The 18,683-nt window shown below is 41.0% G+C and overlaps 1 protein-coding gene across 2 annotated transcripts in view; it reads right to left on the bottom strand.

Annotated features, from left to right (window-relative positions):
* Positions 1-771: 771 nt before the first annotated feature.
* Positions 772-18,683, bottom strand: part of LOC128734278 (pyruvate carboxylase, mitochondrial) — a 36,585-nt gene continuing 18,673 nt past the window's right edge. For both annotated transcript variants that reach the window (XM_053828378.1, XM_053828377.1), the window contains exons 2-10: positions 5,642-6,049; positions 5,320-5,576; positions 4,009-5,261; positions 3,455-3,502; positions 2,813-3,210; positions 2,495-2,754; positions 1,406-2,435; positions 1,272-1,347; positions 772-1,210 (exon numbers count right to left, since the gene is read on the bottom strand). In XM_053828378.1, coding sequence (XP_053684353.1) covers positions 1,038-1,210; positions 1,272-1,347; positions 1,406-2,435; positions 2,495-2,754; positions 2,813-3,210; positions 3,455-3,502; positions 4,009-5,261; positions 5,320-5,576; positions 5,642-5,737 — 3,591 coding nt within the window. In that variant the 5' untranslated portion in view covers positions 5,738-6,049 and the 3' untranslated portion in view covers positions 772-1,037. The remainder of the gene's footprint in view (positions 1,211-1,271; positions 1,348-1,405; positions 2,436-2,494; positions 2,755-2,812; positions 3,211-3,454; positions 3,503-4,008; positions 5,262-5,319; positions 5,577-5,641; positions 6,050-18,683) is intronic.

Genomic DNA, 18,683 nt, shown 5'->3' with positions numbered 1-18,683 from the left:
TCACTTATTCGTCCGACAGAAACACATATTCCGACAGTAATAATCATTCTAGATTACCCTCACTTTTGTCAATGTGTATAATGAATCTCCTAATGAGCAGACTTCATGATGGTTTCAAAAGACAAACTTTTTAGAATTACTTTTTCAAATTTGAACTTCCATGCTAATTAGTGTCAAAGTTGCAACGTATCGTAATTAATAACCATAATACATGTTAATTTGTGTTAAACGATTTTAAGACGCATTTTCGGAATGAATATGAAGTGTGAATTTTTTGTTTTTGTAGGTATCTATAAATATCAACGATAATATCGCTAAATAAACCCTGCTTCTTCAATAGCCGCTCTATGGTGTCCGATACAGAAAAAGCAAAACAAAGAATGCTTAAATATAAATATTTATGTTTGTGAAAGCAGTCGACATTGCAATGATTATATATCTATGTTTGTTGATATAGAGTAGTGGTGGCCAGGTGCAGGCTTGGTGCGGGTCATATCAGATCGCCTCATGTCTACGCTGTGGATTGTCAAAGTACCAGCATAGAAAAGCACGTTACCTTGTCGCTTGAGTTATAAAATGGTCTATAAGGTCTATATCATGGATCTTGAATACTTTATGAACAAGCTTTTCCCGTTGAATTACTGTGCTTGCTGTCTTGCTGTTGACAACTTCCTCTACTCATTGACAATTTCTGCCAACGAACAGCGAGAGTGAATGAGAAAAATTATTCATTTGAGATGAGTATTAATAACACTATTGAAGAATAATTTACATTTTTTATTTCCATAATTCAATATTAATCACAAAAATTAATAATGAAATGTAAAAAAGACCTAACAAAAGCTGCCTACAGCATAAAACTTGAACGAGACACAATTTAACAGAATTTCTTAACTTTACTTTTAAGCTCTCTTCACAAAATATTCCCATTTTGCACTTACAATTTAAACCGTCAAAGCGCCTGGTATAAACGTAACTATAAACATAAGTAGACTCCTTTTTCTTGTCCAACTCTCGACTCTCAAGTCAAGAGTATTCTATTCTAGTGTAAGAATTAGATCTTCGCCTTCCAGTTTCATTCCGGCAGTAATGTCGAGCGTCTTCACTACACCAGCGCGCGGCGATTGGACCACCATTTCCATCTTCATTGCAGATAATACAACCAATGGCTGACCCTTTTCAACGCGATCACCCACTTTTACCTTCACCTCTGTTGGAAAGGAATAGAAAATTATTTAGATAGACGTCAAGTTGTTTCCTATTAGCATTACCTATAACAGAGCCTGGCATCGGGGCTCCAACTTGATCTTTGTTTCCCTTGGTTGCCTTGGGATGTATGTGCAGTTCCTAGAACCAAACATGTTTATTATTATCTGGGTACATAATCAAGTAAACTATAGTTCACCTTCACAGCTTCTTTGTCACGGATGAGCACCGATCGCAGTTGTCCGTTTAGTTCAAAGAACACTTCGCGTTCTCCGTTGGCTGTCAAATCCTCGGACATGGCTAATGTTTTGAACCCAAGAGTTTTACCCTTTTCGATTGTGACTTCAAATTCCTCGCCTACTTTTGGTCCGGTAAGGAAAACTCGAGTATCTAGCTTGTCAACGGGTCCGAACGAGTCTTTGAAGTTGAGGTAATCGTTGGTAACCTGTGGATATAAGGCAGCTGACATGACATCAAGATCTGTGACGTCGTGGTGAGATTCTTGGAGTTCTTTTTTCAGTTTGTCGAAGTCTAATGGTGCCAGTGACGCACCGGGGCGCCCTTCGATGCGTGGCATGTCTTTTAGTACGCGGGAACGTAATGGCTCAGGGAAGCCTCCGTGTGGAGTGCCGATTGCACCTTGGAGGAATTCGATGACGGACTTGGGGAATGAAAGTTCTTCGGCGCGTTCCATAACTTGCTCTGCGGTCAAATGATTCTGCACCATAAACTGTGCCAAATCACCGACTACCTTGGACGAAGGTGTAACTTTGATGATGTCGCCTAGTAACAGGTTGGCTTCCCGATATGCCTTTTTGACATCCTCGAAAAAGTCACCCAAACCCAGTGAATAGGCTTGGAATTGAAGATTGGTGTATTGACCTCCAGGTATTTCATTCAGGTACACGTCAGCATTTCCGGACTTCATCGTTGTGGTGCATTCAAACGGAGCGTACAGTGTACGGGTTTGCTCCCAGTAGGCCGAATATTCGCTTACGTCACGAAGATTAAGACCAGTATCCAGAGGAGTTCCTTGCAATGATGCTACTACGGCACCCATGCTTGGCTGGGAAGTCATTCCGGACATCGAGTCAACAGCCACATCGACTACATCGGCTCCTGCTTTTGCGCATGCAAGCATTGAAGCTACACCAGCTCCAGAGGTATCGTGGGTGTGAATGTGGATAGGTATATCGGGATGGCGCTCGCGAATAGCTGTGATCAGTAATCTAGTAAAAAAATATTTGGTAAACAAATGATCAGATATCGACAAAAATTTTGTGCATACTTTGCGGCTTGTGGTTTGAGAAGACCGGCCATATCTTTGATGCACAATATATGTGTTCCAGCTTTCACCAATTCATCGGCCAAATTCGTGTAGTACTTGAGATCGTACTTCTTCTTCGTTGGATCACTGACATCTCCAGTGTAGGAGATTGCAGCTTCCACAACACCACCCGCATTACCGGCAGCTTCCATTCCCAAAATCAAGTTTGGCAGATAGTTCAGGGAATCGAACACTCGGAAAATATCCATACCACATTGTACCTACGATCAAGAGTAATTATATTAATATTTTAATTGCCAAAATTAATTCTTTCAGTACCGAGAGATCGCAGAACTTATGTACTACGTTGTCCGGATAATTAGTGTAACCAACAGCATTAGCTCCACGCAACAGCATCTGGAATGGAATGTTGGGAATCTGCTTGCGCATGTCTTCCAAACGTTCCCAAGGACATTCATGTAGGAACCGTAGAGCCACATCGAACGTAGCACCACCCCAGTTCTCCAGCGAGTATAGATTATTAAATTTGTGCGCCACGTAAGGAGAAATCTTCAACAAATCATGTGATCGAACACGGGTTGCCAGCAGGGATTGATGTGCATCACGGAAGGTGGTATCCATAAGGAGGAGGTTTTTCTGAGCCCGTACGGCTTTGGCAAATCCTTCCGGACCCTTTTCCCGCAGTATGTCCTTGAAGCCACGGGGTGGTTCGGTCACTGTAAAATGTGTGGTTCGAACTATTAGGCGAAGCATGTACCGTCTTATGCATAACTGGGTATGGTTATTTACAATCGTTAATACTACGCGTTGGAAAGGTAGTCAATTGTTTGGTTTATGTTAGATGTTCAAAGTGCTAGTGTTCCCGAAAAAAAAAATAGAAACCAATCATCTGTGATCAGTTTCATATTACCACTAAGTGTACTCATGTAAAGGTTTCAGTTCTCGTAAGCGTTAGAGTACCTTTTTTGCCAGCTTCCTGTTCTTCAGCAAGTGCTTGTGGTGACAAATCTGCGGAAAATACATTCAAAGTACAGTGCGTAACACAGATTATTAGAGATAGAAAAGCAAAAGAAACCATACTAACTAGGTAGTAACGTAACATTTAGTGGAAAATGAACTCATAAACAAATATCGAAATATAAGAGTTTAAACCTAGGAAAAGTATAATTACATATTAACTTAGGAAATTAACTAAATAATAAGCAGTAGCAATAGGGGACAACACAATTATATAATCTTAAACAACGGGGAAACACAGATAGCGTTAAAATAATATTAAATTGCTGCAGGATCACACTTGATAGTTTAAGGTTCAAGTTACAACGGTATCTATCGTTATTGTTTGTTTGAGTTCCACCAAAATGCTTGTTTGAGTTCCACCAAAATGTGTATTGGTCAAGGCAAACCGTGTATTGTTACGTTTACCGTTCCAGCAAAAAGCCGACAAATTGTGCCAGGGTGTATATCGACACATTAAACAAACCTACACCACAGAATGGCTACCTAAAACTTACCCAATGGTAGCTGCGGAACGTGTGGATGCACATCGGCAGGCTTCAATTTTGTCGCCAACGGAGTCGTGGGTCCGTTTACTAGCACCTCGCCAAGATAATTTAGCAATTTTTGAGCTCGGTTCTTCGATTTAGCAAAACGGAATAGTTGTGGATGTTCGTCGATGAAGTAGGTGTCCAGAACGCCGTTCAGGAATTTTTGATTCTCCAATACGTTAAGCAGGAAGGGAATATTTGTTTTCACTCCACGGATTCGGAACTCGCGTAACGCACGATTCATTTTGGCTGCAGATGATTGAAGATCGTGTGCGTGGGAAATAATTTTAACAAGCAGCGAGTCATAGTAGGGTGAGATGATTGCCCCGGCATACGCGGATGCACTGTCCAGACGAATACCCATTCCTTCGCCAGATCTAAACACCTCTAAGCGACCAGTATTTGGTTGAAAATCGTTGGCGGGATCCTCCGTCGTCACACGACATTGAATTGCATATCCCTGAGTTTTGATGTTTTCTTGTGTGTATCCCAATTCTGGCAAAGTCATGCCTTCAGCTACTCTGATTTGCGATTGTACCAAATCAATACCAGTAATCTCTTCCGTAACAGTGTGCTCAACTTGAAGCCGAGCATTCACCTCGATAAAGTAGAAATTTCCCGTTTCATCGCAAAGGAACTCAACCGTACCGGCATTTTCATATCCCACATGCTTAGCCAGCTTGACAGCGTATTCAGTCATTCTGTCTCGCACTTCTATTGCCAGTCTTGGAGCCGGAGCGATTTCAACCACTTTTTGATGTCTTCGTTGAACCGAGCAATCTCGCTCGTAGAGGTGAACTACATTGCCTGCTTTATCTCCAAGAAGCTGCACCTCTATGTGACGTGGTCGCTCGATAAATTTCTCAATGAACATGGCACCGTTTCCGAACGCCGCTTTTGCTTCCGAACTTGCACGTTGAAAGCTATCCTCGACCTCTTCCATCTTTCTCACGACTCTCATGCCACGCCCACCACCTCCGTAGGCAGCCTTGAAGATGACTGGCAGACCATGCTTTTTACAGAAATCGACTGCTTCTTCTTTGGTTGTTACCGGGCCGTCTGTTCCGGGAACAATGGGTACACCAGCCTGGATAGCCGCTTGTCGGGCTGCCACTTTGTCGCCCATTTGTTGGACTACTTTGGGGGACGGACCAATGAACCGAAGACCGGCATCAATGATTGCTTGAGCAAAGTCTGACCGTTCGGATAGAAACCCGTAACTGAAAGCATTAAATCATGTTAACTGTGGCGTTCGCCATATTTTCAGCACAATCTTACCCCGGGTGTACTGCATCGACATCATTTTCCTTACATACTCTTACGATTTCTGGAATGTTAAGATAAGCTTCGACTGGGGCTAGACCTTTGCCAACCATATAAGACTCGTCCGCCTTCTGACGATGCATGTGCATTTTGTCCTGTTCGGAGTAGACAGCCACCGAGCGGATGCCCAACTCGTTACAAGCTCGGAAGACACGGATGGCAATCTCACCACGATTCGCAACCAGCACGGACCGGATGGGTTTGTATTCTACCTGTTTAAACAAATTTTGGTGGGTTATTATTGATATTAGTATTATTGTACAGATGATATTAGTACCTGAGTTGAATAAGCATTTTTGGTCATAGACCAAATCCTGACTCGTGGTGCCTTTTTAAAGGCGTTCAATGCAATTTGAGCTCCGCACATAGACATTGTGATGGATGATGATAGACGACGATTGTAAACCTAATTATACTAAGCACGCTTTTGGCGCTGGCTTTTTCGTTGGTAAAAATATCCAAATGTAAAATTTTAAATAACGACTACTTATACGATACTTTTAAGGGCCAGTCAGGTCAATTCAGAAACACAGATAATTTGTCACAGGGTTTTGTGTGTGATGGTGAAGTACTTGCACAGTTGCCGTTGTTCCGGGAGTCAAGTTATTTCACTGTAATGTTGGTTGTTGGCGTACGACCTTCCCTAGAATTCTCGTTGCGTTTTAAAATTGGGTGAATTTTTTGACTGTGAAAGATAAAAAACAAAGGAATAACAATTAGTATTGATGTGTTTTATATAAAATAGCTAAGCGAGCTGTTTGAATACTTTTGCTATTGCTACGACCAACCAAGGCTAAGAAACTGACCATTCCGAATGGCAGTTCCATTCTGCGAAGAATTAATCGTTCCCTATACATATTGACTGCAAAGCGGTAACTGTTTGTTTTTAATTTCGATAAGCACTGTTTCGCTAAATGCGAACCACCGAATAAATATTTTTACAGAATATTAACCCGTCTGTGCGTCTCTGATGTTAGATTGCGAATTTTATAGTCATAATATTGATTTTTTCTATTGATAAAAGGGAGATATAATTCGCATGATAGATGTTAAGAGCGTTCAAAATAAATGTGATAAAAGCATTTATCAACTTGATGTAACACTAGGGGCTTGGCAACACTATAACCGTGATACCGTTTACGGGGTGTTATCATATATTGATCCGTTGTCGAATTGATGAGCATAAACTGTTAAACAAGTGGCCCTTCGAAATGATCCATGCGGCCCGCGAACTGATCTGAAAGATGGTGAACTTATGAGAAATTTTTTTGATGGCATAGGAGTCCCTGAGTTTAGTCGTAATGCCTCGTGCGTGTTATGAATCTGAATGCTTTCCGGTTTAAATCTTGTGGCGATTCCTACAAAATGTTTTTTGCTGTCGCATATTTTACATTTTGTTATGCACAAGAATGGTTAGAGATTATTGCGGCCCGCGGCATTCATGGGCGATCTGATTTGGCCCGCACCGTGCCTATGCCTGGGCACCACTGCACTACAATTACATATTTGAGGTTCTACTAAGACGATCTGGAAAATTTTGTACGATTATTTAAAGTGTATGTTGGTTTCATATTGGATTATAAAATTCTTCTTGACAAGTAGGTTACTTAATGGTAATGGTTTATCAATTTTCATATTAGGTCATAGAATATTTTTTCTTTTTGCAAGTGTCCATAATTTTTATAATTAACACCAAGCGTATCGACTGAACTCCAAAAATATTTATCGCTAACAGATCGAAAAACGCCGCAATTGTCGATAGATTTGCGTTAATTTCTTTCTCAATAAAAAGAGAAATAGTAGAGCAGCAAGCTTTGCATTAGGTTCTAAATATAATTTTTAATAAAAATAGTTAGGTGGAATAGTGTTATAATGCTATGAAAATGACTCATAAAAACCCCGTGATGCATGGAGGCATGATCCCTTCATGGTCCTTTTAGTGTCAATATCAATTAGAATGTAAAGAATGCATTCTGATAATGCAGTGGTATTGTTGATTTAGTATCCCATTTTGAATTCATAGCGAAACAACCGACGTCCTTTACTGTCGCATAGGTGGATAGAGTTTAAAGAAGTACTTAGTGAAGTCATCGGTCGGTAATCTTTTGTGTATTATTTTCATGGCCAATTAACATGGAGAAATAGCGAAAGTCAATAATCATTGCTAGCAGATAGCAGTGAATAAATATTTGTATGTCATGCATCGTTTGATATTCCACACTGCACTAGAGACTAGAGAACCGCAATTTTGATGGCTCATGACGCGGTTCCCGAGCGGTCTCCAGTCAAGTTTTTGAATCCGATTAAGAAGTCTGTCGTAGTAATCGAAGCTCTAACAATAGCCGCAATTCGCGCATGTTCTGATAGCTGTTCGTCGTGGATTAGAAGTTATGGCCATCGAGTATAATGTATGGAACTGTGCAGAGAAGGTTTGAACGGCCATCAAGCTTTATACATACATTGCGCCTGATCGTGTCCACGACAACAATCTTATTGACGCCCATTGTCAATCGGTGTACTCAGTTAAGAGAAAGGCTACTCCCCTTGATAAGATAGTTATATTGGGCAACTTCTATCTACCAGATAACTCATGGCAAACCCGCCCATAGCCGATTTCTCTTCGAGGATCCTGAAAACTTGGCGATCCATACTGGTGTAGTAAATCTTTTCAATAATTACAGTCCGGGGTCAATCCCGGTGTAATGGTTCACGCCTCGCACGCCCAGGACGCGGGTTCAAATCCTAACCCAGCAGAAGTCACGAATGACCGAAGTTGTTAAAGTGCTGCAATGCTCTTAACCAATAAGTTAATCATGTAGTTAACGAAAACATCCGTTGCTTTGTGAGCTCACAGGACAATGCTCCAATCATCGCAACAGCTCAATTTCTGCGAATTAAGCATGTTCCTCATTTATTTATTTATTTGTTGTAAAAAATATCATCTGTGGTTGTCTTAATGATAAAACTAACAATACACAAACACAAAGAGCACAGTTATCTACGAAGCCGTAACTTAAACGCTGAAGTGGTAGTGTTGAAATCAAATAAGTCAGCAACTGCGTTGAAACTTGTCGACATATAGCGGATAGGATCATGTTGTCCGTACGATACACTTCAATGGGGTAAGAACAAAAGATTCCTGGGCCTCAACGGTCTTTCCGGTGCGTACAAGTTTAGCTGCTGCAGAATACTCGGAGCCTCAATTTCGCCGGCCAGAACTTTTGCCATAAACACAGCTTGCGCTTCGAATCGTCTACGTTCCAGAGTCTGTATTCCAAGAAGCTGACAGTGCTCGGTGTATGCTGGTAGCTGGAATCGATTACGCCATGGGAGGAAACGTAGAGCATATAGCACGAATTTCCGCTGCACGGCTTCTATTCTCGAAATCCAATTAGCATTAAAAAGACACCAAACGACCGAGTTGGTCTCAAGAAGAGTTCGCACAAGGCAACGATAAAGAGATCGAAGGCACACAGGATCGCGAAATTCCTCAGCTATCTTAAACATAAATCCAAGTTGCCGATTCGCCTTAGCGATTATTTCATTGTAGTGTGGGCCAAATGTAAGCGCGGTATCCAAGGTTACACCCAAATCACGAACCAGGTTTACTCTAGCAACTGTCTGACCACACATTGTGTAATTAAATATCACTGGGCTGGATTTTCGGATGTTAAAATTATGCCTCCCAGCTGGCTTCCAGTAACGTTTTATGTTCGAATCTCGGTTGGGAGAAGCTGTTAGAGTCTATAGAGTCAAATCCCTTCAAGACGCGATAAGGGTTGAGACGAGCTGACGCCTTATTCTGCGTTATTGGGGAGTGAGGGAGTGATCTGATAAGCGAGTCTTGAAACGAGAGGACCGATTTTCAGCAAAAGTAGCCAACGTGGTATCTAGAAACTACGCTACGTGGTATCTAGAAACTTTGCGACGGTGGAAGTCAACTACGCTTAACTAGACTTAAGCAGAGGCTAGGAGGATTGGGCTACAACTAAATGTATCGAAGATCAAATACATGAATGACAAAGGCTCAAAGGTGACGAACGTTCCCCTTTCATGGACGGTTATCGTTGATTGCGACGAACTAGAAGTGGTAGATGAGTTCGTGTGTTTGAGGTACTGGTGGCCGCGGACAACAGCACCAGTAAGGAGCAGCAAATCAGAAAATCGAGCCTACTTCGCCCTTCACCAACCACCACGATCAAGAAGCATACGACGTGATACAACACTGACACTATTCAAAACCCTTGTTAACCCTTTAAGCACGGAGGGTTTTAGTTACGATATTTTTGGTTTTTGGATCAAAATAAATTTTTTTTATCTCTCGAGATACCAAAACCAGTGTATTCTACACATTGTAATAAATGTTTGCTAGATTTAGCAACCTACACAATTGTGTGGGTTCGGCCTTATCTTATACCATTGCACTATGGGCAAAAACGAGCCGAAAAAACGGACGCAATTAAGATATGGCCTGCAGGCTGATAAAATGTAGGTGATCTTATGTAAAATTTTCCGGAGAATCGCATGGTGCCCACCGCTTTCCTGTTTATCATCGGGAAGTGCCCCATTTTGTTTATTTTCCCCTATTTTTAACATTTTTTACCCTTTTTGGACTATACGAAGTCAGGCTTTGAAAAAACAAAGTATGAAAACCTAATTATTTTGTGTAAAGAAGTCCACAGAATTGAATAGGGTTGACCCCGTTTAGTTTAGAGCGAGATCATCGCTTCGAGGCTCATAGACTTCAGCTTCTGAAGCAGCGGAACGGTCGTTACGTAGCTATGGAAATACACGTAACTTTTTGCAAGTTAAGTTTTTACTAACCTTAATACAACAGATATACTGGAACGTCCAGATTGGCTTAAAAACACTCAAATGTTGATCCAAGAATTTGTCTTAGAAAATCCCGTAGTTGAATACATCATTTGCCACACTTCTTTATTATTTTACAATTTATAAAAGACCAGTTTTAGGTTCCCTTTAGTACTCTAAACGGAAGTTCCGTAGTGTGGAGCATGAACGAATGCTCTACAGAATAATGTATTCATTCTTACTGACTCAAAATGAGATGGCAGCAGCAGATTTCGTTTTATTTCATCTGTTACTTATGACGTGAAAAATAATCCCACTGCGATCCGGAATATCTCCGGGAAAATGGATCCAAAATTTGCTAATATATTTTTCCATTGAAGGCCAATCTATGGTGGTTCTTTGAAGACTAGTTGTATAAAAATCAATCAAAAAATAGTAAAGATAGGGCCAAAAGTGTAACGGCAAGTAGGGTAAAGAACTAGTTTTAAGCAGTCTAAGCGGGTCACTGATTGTTTTACCTTATTACAAGCGATGGGTTGACTAAGTGGGGGATATCAGCATACCAATCTTCTTGCTATCTTTAGTTCTTCAAGCTGTTACCATTGGAAGACACTATTGTTGAGCTAAACTTTTGATTTTTTGCTTTAAAAGTTGGAGCGGCGGAACTAATTTTGAACACACCGAACCCATTTTCACCCGCAAGGTGCTATTTTAAGCAATCCTGAAATCTGAATTTTTTTACGTCCCGTTAAAAAATCCCTCGAACTTTTCCCCCTATTCAGTAAGTTCGCGTTCCTATCCGCGACCTACTAATCGGCATCTGATGCGTAATCGGCATAGCGTATCGGCATAGATGCGTAAAATGCCATCTGTCTAAATTGTTTATCGGGGCATACACTCACCGCACCGTTCGGCAAACGTCGTCTCTTTTATTCTCTGGAGTTCTTATGGGAAACTGCGAGTTTGACGTCTCACTCGCTGTTCATAAGGATGGTGGGAGAACAAAAGAGGTAAACATATAGCAGTACAAACGATCCGACTGAACAGTGTTGTCAAAGCAAATAACATTGAAACACATCGTTGCTTTATTAAATCACTGAGAAAATCTTCGAAAATTCTGTTGTGTTGTTTTTAATAAAGAAAAATTAATTATGAACATACATTTCTCTTGAAAGTATTGAACCACGTTTTCACCATAGGAGGTTGCAGTTAATTTCAAACTTAAAATTCTTATTTCCAGAACCGAAACAGTGTCTTGGCAACACGATAGTTCATCAGTTGTGCTGCAGCTGTTGCTAGTGGTGAACAGGTTCCGTCAATTCAGAATTTGTTTTCAGTTTTGTTAGAAAATAATAAAACTTTCGGCTAGTGACAAAGCCTTAGATAATAGAAAAAAAGAGACTGAATAATATGGTATGTGACAATTGAGTGCTTGACTTTTAGAGTGGTTGTAATCAGTGCTGAAAATTTGATGAATTCGTTAGTAGCGAGGTGGCGATTGTTGAAGAGCAGCTGAAAAATGTACGTTTTTGGACAACAATTTTTAATTCATCATATTTCTTGTCGGAAACCCAGTAAATTGTGTTTGTGTGAATCAAACGTATGGTTAAGTGATTTGTGAAGATGATCCTATCAAAAGATTTTGAAAATATGAATAAAAAAAAGTGCATTTTCGGATCGTTTATGTTCAACTGATTAAAATAGGTAACACTGCTTAACTCGTTCCTTACCCTACACTAATTTTTGAAGTCCTGGCGGGAACGTGAAGGTAAAAGTAGGTATACAATAAGGCCGAACCTATACAATTGTGTAGGTATGAAAAACAATGTGCAAAAGTAAGTTGTAAAAGTTATTTCCCGTAAATTTTTAATTACATCAATTAGAAATACTTATTACCAATAATTTTTTATCTAAGCAATTTCGAAATACGGATCCAATAAGAAAATACGACAGATAAAACTTTTCGCTGTTTTCATAAGATTTTGAAGACTAGACAATAATTAATTCAAGTACAAAAGAAAACTTCTTTTCAGCTATTTTCTATTTTTTCTACGTGTTACGATGTTTACACAAGAGATTGGTGCCATATATGTAAAAGTACGACGTTTAGAAAGGAAAGGAAATTTTTTTAAAAGTAGTCATGTCTCACCTACACAATTGTGTGGGCTCGGGCTTAAAGGGTTAAACCCGTAGTTATTATGGATTTGATGACTAATGGTGGGACTCACGCCCTTGCCGTGTTCGAGCGGACAATATTTGGCGGAGTACAAACTGAAAGCGGAGAGTGGCGGGGGCGTATGGAGGACGAAGAACAGACAGTGTTTGGAGCGATTACCATAGTACAGCTGGGATAGTCCGAACTATCAAATCCACTCATTCCGTGGCTACGCCCATGCTAGCGCCGCATTCATGCTGGAAATTTGCGCATGTTTCCTGTGCTGTCCTGCTGAGTCTATCGTCATACAAAACGGAAAGAATGGCCCACTGTGCTCAAATAGACGTCTTAAAGTTTGACTTATCGGCAGCTTTTGCAAAACTGCATAAACTGGGCGTTGACGACAACCTTTTGCTCTAGTTTCGCTCATATCTGACCGAGTAATTGGTGGTTGCCATTGGAGATTGCAGGTCCGATAGCTATCTAGCCTCGTGAGGTATACCTCAAGGAAGCCACCTAGGCCCTCTAATATTTCTGCTTTACTTCAATGACGTCAATTTGACCATCAAGGGCCTATGACTTTCGCATGCAGATGATCCTAAAATGTACTTTCAGATCCGTTCGATGGACGATTGTCGCTTTTTTTCTTTGTTTTAAGGTGAACAACATGAAAAATGTGTTGAAACTGCTTTCTGGAAATTTCGGCACCAAAACTGCAACATTCTGTTCATTCTGTTTATGCGTTCAAGAGCATCATTTATACGATGTTGCCCGTTAGAGGATTAAGTACTTTATGTATAAATTTTACGGACAATGCTTCCGGAGGCAGAGAATCTTCGTCCGGCGTCCACGGGAAAAGAATGTACAGTAATAAGCGATAAATTATCTGTGTGATGAGAAAACTTTCGTTTAAAAATTATCTGTAAACCGCTTAGATACTGGCATTTTTGTTGAATTAATACTGAAAGTCCAGGTGACTTGGTCCCTCTGTCTGCTCGGCTTCTGAATTCCAAACTTCGAAGAATTTTGATAGATTACATGATATCTTGAAGAATACTCAAAAGTCATTTATTATTATCTCTCGAATTGTGCGAGTATAAAAGCGAATAAATTTAAACATAGAACTCTCTCTCTGAAATTTTAGTAAGGCAATGATGTTTTCCGTCTGGAATAATTACATAATTGAGTTGTAATACTAATAAAAATATTTGGAACCATCAATCATAAAATTAAGCTCGCACTTGAAATTCTTGAGTTGTTGTTTGAAAATTTAAAATGTGAACAATACCGAAAATCGTGGAAAACCCGATAATTCGGTAATGGAAAATAGCACGCTAAGTAATACCGGTAAAGCATCCCTAGTAATCACACTGCTAAAGCTTAAAATTATGAATCGGAAACGGTGCAGAAAATAGTTTACTTCAAGGTATCCTGTTGAACAGGTCCGGCGTTAGCTACGCAAACTCTTAGAATAGTGCCTCCTTTTTACGACTGGGTAAAAATAATATGATTACTGAAAAAATTCAGTAATTGTGATAACGTAAAAATGCCGCTCTCCTGAAAGTGGCGCTCCACACAGCCGCATGTTCTGTATAAAGAAAGCGCCGGCCCTGCTGACGACGTCACTTAAAAACGACAGTTCCAGAGTAGCAAATCTTGTATACTTTGTATACTTATATGTAAGTCACGACAAGAGAAATGATAACTCATGCGTTGACAGTTGTTGGAGGAAACGATGAGTAACCTAGTTAGGTATGTCCCTCTTGAGACGTGTAAAAGACGATCACGTTGTGACTGTGTAATCTGTGGTAGCAATGGACGCTTCGCTTTGAATGTATATCAATCATACTATCAATGCAGTCTGACCGCGATAATTATTTGTGATTGATTGCTGAAGGATTAGGTTATGTTTTGAATCACGTTTTGCTGCAATTGAGTTGAGATATCTCATATGAACCAACACGTGCGTTTACAGAATTTTAAATCCGGAGGAGGTAGGGTACGGGAACGGGAGGGTATTTTCAGCCTGCTTTTAAATTCTGCCTATTTACCTTATCTTGCGCTAAATAAGTTGTTTGCCGATGTACAGCTTTAATATGTTATAGTTATTTTTTCAAAAGTATAAGTAATCTACTATTTTCTTTATTAAAAGAACATCAAAACCACCTGTTCTTCGACTAGGAACTAGGCTTGGGCTGAAGAAATGGAAGCAATCGCCTGAAATACCCTGAGGGACCCTTTGATTGTTTTCATAAACATGCAGTTTGATCGCAGATTTTTGACGGAATCAGGAACACAATTTAGTTTGTCTTATATCGAGCATGAGACGATAAAGTTAGTGGTCTAGTGTTACATAAGGGAATCAAATCGTTTACTCATCTTGTCAATTAAAATTGTTTGTCATCGTTGATGTTGCTATAGTGTTACAGAAGATGCAAAAATGAAAGGCCGTTTTTACAATCACCGCATCATGCGCAACTGAAAGGTGTTTCCAACAGTTGGTTGCGTTGCGACACCAAAATCGTCTTCGCGGATATTTACGCCAAGGATGGATGGTTTGTTCAAACCAGTAACTGGACGACGCAGTCTAATCTTGTATCACAGTGTACACCGAGATGAACGATAATGGTCAGTGATGCGCGAATCTTGCAGCTTCTTGAGGACTGGTAGTACGAAATACCGTCTTTCCTCATAAGGGCGCATTAAGTTATATAGATCAACGAACGTCAAACCAAATTGATCATCGACTTGAAGCCCAAAGCTATCGATTGTATATCTAACTAGACGAAGTTGTCATTCGCCTCTATTCTACATACCGATTAGAGCCGGATCCGATCAGAAATTGCGCTTCGATCGGAATACATCGTATGCTATTACACACATCGATCGGGACTTTTCTGATCGGAACGAGCCCGATCGGAATGCAGAATCGAGGCGATTGTTAGTCATGTCATACATAGTTGTTGAGGACCTGAAAACCCTTGGAATTTTCGGGCGGCAAGTGCTGCGGACTTATGAGCAATGAATTGCATACGTTGCTTGTAGAGAACTCCAGTTCACATCAGACCAAAGTCAGTAGTTTGCAATGGGCCTGGCATACCGTAAGGACGTCGGACAATAATTTGCATTTTTTTAATAACCCTTCCGTCAACATAAATGGAGCAACATAGCGTGCACGATAGACCGACCAGATAAGGTAAGTGGCAGTGAATAATGGTTGAACACGCAAAAATCCGGACTGCATTTAGTTGATTTTTTGGATTAAAAATTTCACTTCACAGAGAGTATCTGTTGCCAAGGTAAGTTCATTTGTTTGTAGCAAGACGTCATCAGAACAATCGCGTCGAGAATCAATTTTGCACGCTTACAATGAACATCCCGGATTATCCGTAATGTTATGGCGTTCGCGAGAGGCTGTTAGTCTCAGCCTTCGAATTGTTCTGTATACTAACAGCTGGCTACGAAGTCTGTCGAATAAAAACCTGAAGAGCGTATCCAAAATGGAATGTAGCACCCAAGCTTCGTTATTTTTACTTATTTATCGTAGGGAAGGCCAACCGCTAACTTGGTTTCATTTCGAAAGTTGCTGCTGACTTCACCGATTCACTGTGTCTTCGCGCATTGTGTTGTTCATTGGTAAGATCTATTCGCGTCAATTATATGGTTGCTCTATTATAAGTGGATTTCCCGTATCGAATCTGTGAAGTATAAGTTCGATAGTTATTGCACAATTTTCCTTGGATGCACCCGCAAGATTTGCCTTGTTGAGGCCCAGACACAATGCATACAAATTTTACTATGTTACGGCAATTTGACCGTTTTTCCATGGTGTTCTGTCAAACTTCATTGGATAATGCCTAGGATTTGGGAGGAGGAGAAACTACCGGAGGAGTGGATGAACCGGCAAGATTACTATAATTACTGCGGCATCACGTAGGTCAACGCCGCCTACAAGGTGCTCTCCCAGATTTTGTTGCGTAGTCTATCCCCAATAGCAAGAGAATTCGTAGGGCAGTATCAGGCGGGCTTTTTGGGGGCCCGTGCTACTACGAATCAAATTTTTACTCTCCGACAAATCCTCCAGAAATGTCGAGTGTACAACGTACCCACGGATCATATTTTCGTGGATTTCAGGGCAGTATACGACACAGTTGACTGAGAACAGCTATGGCAGACAATGCACGAGTACGGTTTTCCGGACAAACTGACGCGGCTGATCAAAGCTACTCTGGAGCGAGTGATGTGCTACCTGCGCGTTTCGGGGACACTTTCGAGTCCTTTCGTATGTTATACAATATCTCTATTAAAGGTGTGATCCGGTGAGCGGGTATCGAAACGAGAGGAAGGATCTTCAACAAGAGTAGCCAACTTCTAGCCTTCGCAGACGACATCGACATCATTACTAGAAACTTTGGGACGGTGGAGGCATTCTACGCCAGACTAAAAACGGAGGCTAGGAGGATAGGGTTCCAAATCAATATGTCGAAAACCAAATGGTAGGAAGAGGCTCCAGAGAAAGCAACGTTTGCCTTCCACGGACAGTGACTATTGATGGTGATGAATTGGAAGAGGTTGATGAGTTCGTATATTTGGGATCGCTGGTCACTGCCGACAATAATACGTGTAAGGAGATTCAACGACGCATTCAAGCTGGAGCCTACTTTTCCCTCCGCAAGATGCTTTGATCTGGGAGCATGCGCCGCCGCACAAAGCTGACGATGTATAAAACGCTGATCAGACCGGTAGTCCTCTACGGACTTGAGACAGTAACTTTGCTTACGGAGGACACACGTGCATTAGCCGTATTTGAACGAAAGGTGTTGCGGACTATTTTTGGCGGAGTACAAACGGAAAGCGGAGAGTGGCGGAGGTGTATGAATCACGAGCTACAGGCACTGCTTGGAGAGATTCCCATCTGGTACACCTGGCGAAAATTGAGAGACTACGGTGGGCCGGCCACGTCGCAAGGATGCCGGACGACTATGCAGTGAAATCCGTTCTCTTCAAGAACCCCACCGGCACCAAGAATAGAGGGGCCCAACGTGCTAGCTGGCTCGACCAGATTGAAACCGACTTACGTGTGTCGAGACGCGCAACGAATTGGCGACGAGTAGCCTAAGACCGAGTACAATGGAGAGAAATTCTTGATACGGCAAGAGCCACCCCGGATCTTGTATTGTAAGACCCGGACAATGGCTATAACAACTTTCTAGAAACATTATGTACTGCAACAATGAGCCTATGATTAAGTGTAAGCGGATGATTCCAAGAGGCGTGTCTTTTGTTCGCTTTCAACGTAAAGCACAGTTGATCTAATGGATTTCGACATTAGAAAATGGCGACTCTATTCTATAGACTATAGATTACAGAGGCGACAAGGCACTCAAAAACCACTCAATTTTGAATCAAAACGTTGAGTTACATTTATTTGTGATTCACAATTATGCGGTCGCCTCTGTAATCTACAGTCTCTGTACTCTATTCATACTCTACCCGAAGTTGCCATCGAGAGCCGCAGCAAAAATGGTATAAATCTCGTTATTCTATGTCGAGAAAGCAAACAGAAGAGTTGGTTTGTGCAGTTTCAAGGCACAAATTCTGCCGGATCATAACGACACTCCTGGCACAAACGTCATTCCCATATATTTCTTTGAAGCCGTTCCAACCCAATGTGGTATATACAAGTGTGGCAATGTTGGTAAAGTGGTGTTAGTGCCATGAAGAAATTTCATCATGGTGTGGGTGAAATCGTAAATCGACCAATCACGATCAAGCGTGACGTCAAACTCCAAAAACAAACCCCATTGTTCGGCGCGGTTTGTTTGTGTAGTTTGACGTCGTTTCACGATTTTTCGCTACTAATACCATCAAATGTCTTCTTCTTCCTCGCCTTTTTAAACCACGTTGGTTCCAACCAAGCCCGCTAGTTCGATTTTTTGTCAATCATTGACAGCTGCTGTAAACGTTGCGCAATTAAGCACTGTTCATACATTAGCGTTCGGGCGTTGTGTACTTGAGAAAAATTATCGTGAGTGGCATATACTCAGTAAACAACACTGTTTTTTTTAATTATCGGTGTTGGCAGAACTGAATTGATACTCAAGATTTAGTCGATTAACTAAGATTTGAAAGCATTATTCTGTGCTCACTGTATTGCGCAGCATCAACCATTTGGTCTGACAAATTGTTTATTACTTGTGTGAGCGTTTAAAGTTGTGTTAAGGGCAGGCTTCTGTCGTGCTCTGCAAAATATCTCAATTCTCAGCGTTTTATTGGCAAAGCACAGAAGAAAAATCGATTTGCTCTCTCTCAGTCGAATGTTACCTTCTCCGACGCGACGAGTTTTGTTTTG

The sequence above is a fragment of the Sabethes cyaneus genome, chromosome 2 (genome assembly GCF_943734655.1).
Source record: "Sabethes cyaneus chromosome 2, idSabCyanKW18_F2, whole genome shotgun sequence".
Taxonomy (NCBI): Eukaryota; Metazoa; Arthropoda; class Insecta; order Diptera; family Culicidae; genus Sabethes; species Sabethes cyaneus.
The sequence above is the reverse complement of the archived record's forward strand: the minus strand, read 5'-3'. Positions and strand labels throughout refer to the sequence as shown.